Source organism: Melanotaenia boesemani, chromosome 21 (genome assembly GCF_017639745.1).
Source record: "Melanotaenia boesemani isolate fMelBoe1 chromosome 21, fMelBoe1.pri, whole genome shotgun sequence".
NCBI lineage: Eukaryota > Metazoa > Chordata > Actinopteri > Atheriniformes > Melanotaeniidae > Melanotaenia > Melanotaenia boesemani.
The window spans coordinates 24,770,914-24,781,114 of NC_055702.1; the positions used below are offsets into that span (position 1 = coordinate 24,770,914).

The following is a 10,201-nucleotide window of genomic DNA, read 5'->3' on the forward strand; positions in this document are numbered from 1 at the left end:
TGGACCATGAGATGAATACTAGCAACTTACTGCTGCTTCCTCTTCTTACATCTGCAGCTCCTCCACTTCTCTCTGTGACACTTGCCCTGATTTCCATTAATCATTTCATTTCATCTTCTGTTTTCCTTCAAACACTCTCCCCCCTCAGACACACACACATTCAGATAACTGGTGTGTGTTTATGCTAATTTTGGCTTTGCTCACTGTTGTGGGTGGTGACATAAAAGAGCAGCTGTTGCCAGGGCTCAAAGAGCGAGGGGAGCAGATCCTTCCCTGCAGCACCGAGCACACACTGAAACACATGGATTATTTTGATCAAAGACTCTATCATTGGAAAAACCTGCTTTTATGACATAACAGTTATAAATCAGGCTCATAATGTGAATAAATTAGATCCAGCGTCTTCTTCATAAAACTGTTCTCCCTCAGTCTTGTCAAGGAGTCACTCCTCCATCAGCTCCCCAGAGGAGCCGGCTCAGGCTGCTCAAGCAGATGGGGAGCAAACGCTGGCCTGCTGGCCTCCTCGAGCATCTATACACAATACAGGAAGCAGCCGTGCAGGTAGCTGAACCATAAAAACAAATATTTTAAAAAGACTGTTTCATTTTTATAAAAACCAAACGTTTGACTTCTCATTGATTCCACCAGGTCAAACAAGCAGCAAAGTGGTTGAGGATGTCATGAAGATGTGGCCTCCTCCTGCTGCTCCTAAAGACCGAGACCCCGAGAAGGAGATCTTTCCCAGAGGAAGCAGCCAGGAGGGAAACCAGCCACCAAGGAGCAGCAGCAGACCTGCAGACCTGCAGGGTCCTCAGAGAGTCCTCAACCATCCAGGGCAGCCTCACACTGCTGCTGCTGCTGGCACAAACACACCAAGGCCTCCAGGTTTCAACACTCTTCTGTCTCCTTCAGCTGTAGATAAACGTGGACATTTATTCAGATTAGAAAATATGCTACTGACATAAAATAACTCAAACACAACTATTTACCAAAATTATTCTGGACCCACAGAAAGCTTATAAACTTTATAGCATTATTATGTCTGATTGTAGTTAGGATGGCCAAAACATTATATTCTAGTGTATCAGAAAAATCCTAATAGTATAATCATAAATAATAGCTTAAAATTACTTTATTTGTGATGAATACAAAAAAATTTTAACATTAAACTTTTATAAAAATTAAATTAAAAAACAACTTTCACAATATTTTAATTTACGTAGATCCCATAAATAAAGCTAACAGCAACAGCTGTTACCTGTTTTTCTACTCAACAGTAAGCCAGTAGTTTCCAGTGGATCTGATGTACTGGTCCCAGTTTATCCAGGGTGGCTCATGGCAAAGCCTGCAGTTTATCCACACATCTGTGTTCAGTAAATGTCTCCTTCTGAACACATTCAGTGGAGACAGTCTGATGGAGTTACCTTTGTACTAAAATAATGTTAACGTTTACGATGTGTGGAGCTAAGCTCGTTGCTAACATAGATGCTAACATTAAGCTTTCGTATTAGAGTGACTAACTTCTCCAGGTGTGTTTTAAGGTGGATATAGTGGATCCATTGTCCTGGATTTTTATAAAACAGATGTTGTTGTTTGTATTCTTATATTAGTCCCTATAAGAAGTTTTTGTCCCCAAATGTTATAATGAAAGGTGCGGCAGTAACAGGTGTGCTCTCCGAAGCTACCGTTGCTGTTGTTTCCGCCCGTATCTGTGTTTGTGTGGCGTTACGTCAGTGTTACGTCAGGGAAATGAGCTCACATCCAGCAGACAGATGATCAGACAGAAGAAAACATTAAAAACAAAAGATTGTTCATGACTCTCAAACCATGAGTCCGTGTCAAGTCTGAAGTCACGTTAGCCACGACTTAAGTGCGACTGGGGTCCACATCCCAAACTCAAGTCCCCATCTCTGTTACAGCATTTCATATTTCCCTCCAAGCAGCCAGACTTTCATCTAAGTTTTTCTTCAGCAGGAGTTCCTCAGGCTTTCTGAAAGCCTTTTTGGACACTCTGCTTCTTTACTCTTTTTCAGTCCAGTCTTTGTAATGGATCATTGTCAAAAGGATTGTGTGACTTATGAAATTTTCAGGCTTAAAAAAAAGGCACCTAACTGAAAGGATGAAGACATAATAATCACTTTTTTCATAAAAATGTCTGTGACATGCTTGGGTCAGACTAACCCAGAGACTGTACAGCACCTGTTCACAAAGATCACTTTAGAGACGTGGAAGGACCCCCCACCCCCACTCCACTCACCCACCCACACAGACACACACACGCACACACACTATTCTGCCTTATTGGAGATCTGTAGCATCCAGTAACACTTCAAGCACATTATTACAGCATGAGAGAAAACAATAAATAGCCTGACAATTCAGACCACACTCAGGTCTGAAACTGAGAAGATTTTCTTCTCTAAATACTCAACGTTCCTCTCATCTGGAGTTTGGGTGGTTGGTGATGGATCCTCCATCAGCCACATCCTCACTGCGAGTCGCAAACTAACAGCCAAATTGTTAGTACCGACTGCAGTCCAGCTAGGAACACCAAATCCTCCATCAAGTATCATGACTTCCTGTCACTTCGTTCTTCTTTAAGCCGGTACCAGCTAAAGCTGAGAAGTGCTGCCTGTAAGTCTCGTATTTTACCAGTGTTTGTTGTATAACAACTGATACTGGGATGTACTGATGGTGCATTCAGTGACAGAAAGGAAACCTGAATTTCTGCTTCCAACTGCTAGAACATTGAAAAATGTAACTTAGAAATGAGATTTAATACATTAAACCACTGACGGAGCATTATTAGCTTCATTTAATGTTATTTATTTATTTAATTGAGCAATATAAGAAAGAATCTGATTAATGAAATGCAAATTAAAATTACTTTATCTATTCCAGATGGTAATTCAATGCTGTAGTACTTTTTTTTAGTTGTTGTTTGCTTTGTTTTCTTAAAGGAAATAATAATATTAAAGGATATTACAAAAATTTGACTAAATAAATACATTTTTTATATTAAAATATATAATGATAATCAAATGAATAACAATAAATAAATTTTTAATAGTGATTCATTCAAATCACTGAGACATTTTCAGATCCATGAGCCCCAGAACAAGGTGCCAGGTATGTGCTCTGAGCTGGCAGTGACCTCAAACACCTAAATATCTGCTATCAAGCACAGCAGAAGGGATTTTAATAAACAAGGAAGAGCTTTGGAGTTTTAGCAAGACTTAGCATGAGTTTATTAGCCATAATAACATGAGAATGTGTCCATATTCTGCTGTGGATGGACTAAAAAACAAGGAAAATATTAATTTAGTCATAAATTAGCAGTGAAAGTTATTTTTGTGCAGTAGATTATAGAAATAGAGTTAAAGTAGGAGCTGGTGAGGAGCATACATGTAGGACCTTCATGTTGTCTTTGTGTTGTTGGGACCTACAGATGTTGTTTGTCATGGTAACGCTCAGCTTGTCAGTCATCCTCCTGCTCAGTGGGATTATTCACAAACCCACATCCAGTAAACGCTCCCTTCTTTTATTTGCTGTCAGAGCTACAGAGTGAAACCACCGGATCCAACAGAGCCGAGGGCGGAGAGGAGCGTCCCACACCTCCAAAACCAGAACCGAGTCCTCCACCTGCACAGCCTGCCCAGCCTGCCCAGACCTCTAGCGACCAGCCTCCAAACAGCCTGTAAGCGTCTTCTCATCTCAGAAAACCTGAAATATTCATTTAGAAAATTAATGTTAGTTTTAACCCTCTGGTCCTGTTCTGGTCATCAGTTACTTTTGATTTGGCTTTTATGTACCACATAAGCACTCAGAGAGCGCAGACCTCCACCAAGACATTGGTTTTTGGACAGAAAAACCAACGGCGCTAAATACATGACCTCCACCTTGGCAGAGGTTGTAATACAATAACTGCAGTTTAACAGGTGAAACTGTGGCTTATCTGTATCCAGAGCCACTGAGCAACAGACACCCAATAAAATAATTGTTGATGGTTTATTTCATTTCATTATTGTGTTAATACAATAATAATGAACTTTGCTTTATTTTTATTCAGCACAGCTTCACCTGTATGATCTGATAACTGTGTTTCCCTTTAACTTACTTTATTAACACACTGGGCTCAAACATTCACAGAAATCATCAAATCCAACGGCTTCTTCCACCATGAAATGACAAAAAATGACAAATGCATAGAAAGAAACGTATTAATGCATCTTTCTGTCCCACATTTACACTCGGACAGAGAACATTGTTTTGTGCTATCAAATTTAAACGATTACATCTTTGGTTTTGTATGATCTATTTACATCAATCAAAACCTGGCAGATAGTTTTAAATCTGGACTTTAAAGTGAAGTTATCAGACGTGCTCCAGGTGACCGAGTGTTTGTGTTACGGTGCTTTCAAAGGCAAAAGATCTGACCACGCGGGTGTGATCACAGACCTCTGAGGTCTAAACTCTAAACTCAGTGCCTCCCGACTCATTGTCTCTTGCCTCTTGCCTCAGAGCCACCCCTGAAGCCGTGGTGCTCTCCGGTACTTTCCAGGGAGCTACAGCCACCGCAGAGACTCAGCGTCCTCCTCTGAACCTGGACTTCCCTCTCTGGAAGTCTCCGCAAGCCACACTGGAGGACATGGAGCTCACCTGCCAGAGACCCACCACCGTCAGTACACCCTCTGAGTACACCTCTTTTTGTCAGTGTCCAAGCTTTCCTTAATCCCTGCGCTCCTTTCCAGGTGGTGTTGACTGACGACTTGGATGTGGCGGCAATCGGCATGTGGGGGGAGCAGCTGGTCAACTCCTTCCTTTGCCACTGGAGGGACAGCAGCGACCCTGCACGGCCCACGCACATCCTGTGGTGCAATCAGAAGGGAGAGAGTGGCCAGCCCTACGACTTCAGGCTCAGCTTCGGAGCAGCAGGAGCGACGGGGGTGGTGTTCGTGGAGGTGAAGTCGACCATAAAGAAAGAGAAGTCGTTTATCCACCTCTCCGCCAACGAGCTGGACTTTGCACTGAAGGAGAAGGAGCGCTACCACATATTCAGAGTGTACAGCGCAGGAGACGCTCAGAACGTCCGCCTGTGTCGCATTCAGAACCTGGCGCAGCATCTCCACACCAAAGACTTGGCACTCTATCTGTTTGTGTAGCTTCCTTTTAAATCGCTAGATTGTGTTTTAACCCAAATGGTTTTCTTAAGATGTTTTTATGCCTTATGTTGTTAATTTTATTATTTAAGGGATGAACGAAATGTTCTAACCCTTTTTTATTTCCAATGTTCACCTTTACTCAAACATTCCTGTGAAATAAAAATGCACTTTTCAGTCAAGTGAATGAGTTTTATTAATAATCCTTTAACTGGTTGTGGTATGTATTCAGTAATGAGTAAAGTTAAGGTCTGTATCACCTGACACCTGACATTGTTATGGATGAAAATTGGGGTCCTGCAGAAAAGTTTGGGAACCACTGATTTATAGTAACTATGTATATTTATAAACCAATGAACATGTTTTACAATCTTCATACTAAATGTACAATTGCATTTTCTTTACATGTGTATCACCATTTAAACGAGAAAACGTAATAAGATTTATTACCAAGAAGCATTGTTACAGCAAAGACATAAAAACACTAATTTCCTTACTTTCTGTACTAAGATGTCCACTCACACAGCGTCATCGTGTCGGCTGTCTACGTGGGTGAAAATATTCGTCTTTGTACGTATTATAAAAAGATGTAAAAATAAAACACTGATGACTGTGCAAAGTTAATTGACCAAGAATGCAGAAGAAACACTGATAAAACTTGAGGTTTGGCTCAAAGCAGGTTTCTCATTATGAGTGAAGTATAGGTCTGTGTAACAGTGATTATATCAGTTGGACCAAAGAAAAAGATTTATCAAGCAAGGCAGGTTTAACAGATTTATTTAGTATGGTTTGAATGGAGCTGTCCCAGACGTGTGGTGAGCGGGCAGACAGGTAGCTGCTATGGATCTCTCGCAGGGAATCTTAAGAAAAGCAGGAGAAGTGGTTTAGTTACAGGAAATGCTTAACAAGAACCTAAATGTGCCAGAAGCTGATTTATGTACCACGTTGCTGTAGCAACAATCCAGCACTGACTGAAGGTCAGCCTGGGGTGTGTAAGCAGGTAAGTTGCAATAAGCCTGATTCCTCTCAGCTAACCACAGGACACGCTTCCTGTACATAGCAGGGGAGGACAGCACACTCCACACAAGGGAAAGAGGAGGAGGAACACAAGGGGAAAACACACTAGAACCTGGGGATACATGACAGATTGAAGACATGTAAACAACTGTTGATGAAAATAGATCATTAGCCATTTGCATTTACAAATTTCTCTGTATTAGATGACCACTTTAGTTGTAATCATTTCTTAAAATGTCCATAAATTTAGATCGCTCTCTTTTTTTAAAGGTACAGTGTGTAAGAATTACTGACATCTAGTGGTAATGATGGGCATACAAATGAGTAAAAATACCAAGCACAGTTTTGAATGGACGGTGGCTGTTAGTGTCCATAATTCTTCCAGACATAAACATGTTTTATCTGTGACTGGATCCAGTGGTCTCAGGTGCAGCAATAACTGTACTACAGGTAACTACTTCAACATTGTGTACATGTGTACTGTCTTCTTCTATGGTCCTTTTAAGGCGTTACTTATCCCAAATGGTGCTCAGGCATCTATTGAACAAAGCCGGTACTGCAGCTTTAAAGTTTAGAGAGTTCACACTTCACACAGCTGTGTCCCAATTCAGGGTCTACACACTTCGAAGTGCAGGTTCATCGGCTACATACATTACAAGATGACGGCGAATGAGCAACAAAGCTCAGAAGAGTACATTTTACCTCACATTAGTAGAAATGTGACAAAACCAAATACGGTGCATTAAAAACATGTTCGTTAAAAGGTGGCATTAAAACTCTGTCATATTTGGTATTCATGGATTTTTAAGGGGTTAATGAAGAGTGTGTACCAGCTGGAAAACAGCTGAGTTTTACATTATTCGGTCGGTGTTCTATGATATGCAAACTTAGTAATTTCAGAGGTTTAAGTGATTCAACCTCCTATGTTGCTGCTATGGAAATTGCTTGTTGGCTAAATAGGCTGTCCCACTAAATGAACAGTAAGCTGCTTCGGAGTGCGCAGACTAAGTAGACTACGAAGGACACTTCATAGTCTACGTAGTCTGTGCACTCCGAAGTGTGTAGACCCTGAACTGGGACACACAGAGTTGTTTGTCCATTCAGAGACACCGTAGTAGAAATGATGATACAATATGGCAGCTGTGGACTCACAGTAAGTAGATATAAATGCTTCATTGTAAGCTAATAAAACCATATCAGTTATTTTAGTGAATAGATACCAGTGGAAACACAGTTTTCAATTATATATCAAACTTTTCGATCATTGAACTTTGACTATGTTACATGCTGCACCTTTAAGGCTTCATTTACATGTGTCACCCGTTCTTTGACCCTCTCCCCTCTGGTAGCCGGCTGTGGAGCATCCACAGTAAGACTATTAGACTGAAGAACAGCTTCTTTCTGGAAGCTGTCAGACTGCTGAACTTGACGAGGTCCGTTAGACCTTAGCACACCCCCTAAACACGCACCTCCCTGCACGACAATCACTTTACTTAAATACAATATATGGACAATGTGCAATAAAGGCCAGTTACAGTCGGTCAGAATACTGCATTTTGCACCCACCAGTTTTTAGTGGTGCCTAAATTGAGCCCTTGTTGGTTATTGATGCCATTTTATATGTTTAGTTTAGTTAGGTTTTCTATTTTAATATACGTTATTTTAATTTTTATACATAGGCCTGTCTTAACGTGTATATTTTTGTTTGTACTTGGGCTAAAACTGGGACCTCAGGTACCAAATTTCATGCCACCTCATGTAAATATGTGCTGGTATGACAATAAAGTTCCTTGAATCCTTATCCTGCCTGGGCCCCCATTGAAAAATATCTAGACCCGCCCCTGGTGCTGTTTGCTTTTTGCCTGTCTGGGTGTTTAAAATTAGCAAACACATTTAGTCTTTAGGGACAGATCCAACCCGTTGGACTTTTCTGATGACATAGCCTACTGTCCCAAAGGTACAGATTTTCAACAAATGAGCTGAGATACGTGTCAGCTGAATATCAGATTAATTGTGCTGCTTTTATCCATACAACAGATACAGTAATAAAGCCTTGTCACTGACCGCTCTGAATTATGTTTTTATATTTGTTCTTTACTTGCTCCCAAGTCCTTTTAGCTCCACTGGTGTTGCTTCTGAAATGGAGGTTAATAATAGTGATAATTCTTTTTCACACATGATATAAGTACAGAAACATCGAGTTATGGAAAAGTACAACTATCCGTGCATTCATAGAGGAATTGATATTCCAACATATAACGAGCTCACATGGGAGCGGATCCTTTAAAGAACTGGGAAATATGACATAAATAAAGCATTCCCAGAAATGTTTGTGTTGTAATACAGTGATCTGAGTGCTCTCAGTTTATATTGTCTTATTAATTAATATTGGATAATCTGACACACAGAATACGCATTAACGGAGTCGCAAGTTTCTACCAGCATTTCTTCCTGGCTTTTGCTGCAGCAACACTGTTGCTTTTAGCCTAATTATATTTTTAAATTCTTCGTATTTTTGAAGAATAATAGTCTGCTCCTCCATGTTAAAATACACTGCTCTGCAGGGTTTGTCAATGTTTGCGATTGGTCAGAACCTCCAAACACCCCTTTTATGTGAACGCACATTAATTCTTAATAACTTATTCAGATCCTGAATGTCTGGTAAGTCAACCCAGGTAACGGAGAGAAATCCGGGGTATGTTAACCCTTTGATGCATAGTGTCCACGACAGTGGACACATATTTAAGGGCTGTTTTTAAATGTATGCATGGGTGTGGATCATACATTAGCAACTTCATTGGACTTTATTGAGTCACCAATAGTCTGCCACGTTTAAAGAATAAATACATTTGATATAGTATATATACATACAATATAATTAATAAGTTTGCCTCAGTGATAAACAGGATAAGAAAATGATCCAGGTGTTTTTATAGAAAATTTATATTATATTAATATGCCAAGATATTATTTTATAAATATTTTCATAGATGAAATAGAAAAATCAATACACTGATTAAAAGTTAAAATAAGATAAAAAAAAAACAGAAAAACATCAATGTGCATGTCTGTAGAAGTAAAATATTTTATTTAAAAAATGTGGCACGCTTTTGTAATAATTCATGCACCAGAGGGTTAATTTCCTCACAGTAACATGTCCTCTGTCTTTTTCTTCTCTAAGGCGCACACGGCGAGCTCTCTGCTGAGAAAACAGTCTCGAATAAGCTCAGTAGATAGTTCTGGTGTGCGGCAGGCATTGTAGGGTAGAGTTAGAGCTTTCCAAGGCGTTCATTTTCTTTTATCTGGTGGTCATCCTCACCTACTTGAAGCCTTCTCCGATATGTATTGGTTCTTCTTCCAAAAGTTTAACTTTCTTTGGATGTGCGACAATTTGTTGTTCACCGTCAAGAAATATTGTAAATCTTTCACGTCCTTTTTTAAAGCCAGGCAGCGTTGATTAACTTTCTGGTATTCAAAAGTTTTAACTTGTAGCTTATTTTCTTTCACTAAATCCTAATTTTTACGCTCCTGGTGTTTGAGCTCTCTCTGCATTTCTGTCCTCTTAATTTCCTCACTGTCCTCTATCTTGTTCTTCTCTAAGATGACAGAGTCTAATCTTTCTTGTAGGGTAGAGTCTTTGAAAATAGGGTATGTAAACACCTAATATATTTCAATTAGATTAATTTAGTTGATCACAGTCTCTGATTAGGAAGCGATGTGTACTGATGTTACGTCTGGCACAAAAGCCACAAAGCCTGCAGTCTACTATAGGTCGTGGCTTGAAGTGTAAACAGATGACGGGTTGAAAGTCTCAACAATAAAATATTTCACCTAAGGTCCTTTATTTTCTATTTTCCACGAAACAAGATTATGAAGATTCCTGTTATGTTTCCTGGGTATTGAAAGTTTTACGTTGTCAGAAGAATAGTAAAAAAATTCCCGACAACCCTTGAACGCATCGTAGTCTGTACGGAGACAGCGAGCAGCCGCAGCTCCCGGCGGAGCAGCGCTGTGATTGGCCAGAG

General features: G+C 40.0%; 1 protein-coding gene across 3 annotated transcripts in view; it reads left to right on the forward strand.

Annotated features, from left to right (window-relative positions):
• The window catches only part of wu:fj29h11 (protein NO VEIN), a 50,294-nt gene extending 44,511 nt beyond the window's left edge, over positions 1-5,783 (forward strand). For all 3 annotated transcript variants that reach the window (XM_041973794.1, XM_041973796.1, XM_041973797.1), the window contains 5 exons: positions 430-561; positions 649-885; positions 3,556-3,697; positions 4,522-4,678; positions 4,752-5,783. In XM_041973794.1, the coding sequence (XP_041829728.1) occupies positions 430-561; positions 649-885; positions 3,556-3,697; positions 4,522-4,678; positions 4,752-5,162 (1,079 nt within the window). In that variant the 3' untranslated portion in view covers positions 5,163-5,783. The remainder of the gene's footprint in view (positions 1-429; positions 562-648; positions 886-3,555; positions 3,698-4,521; positions 4,679-4,751) is intronic.
• Positions 5,784-10,201: the final 4,418 nt, after the last annotated feature.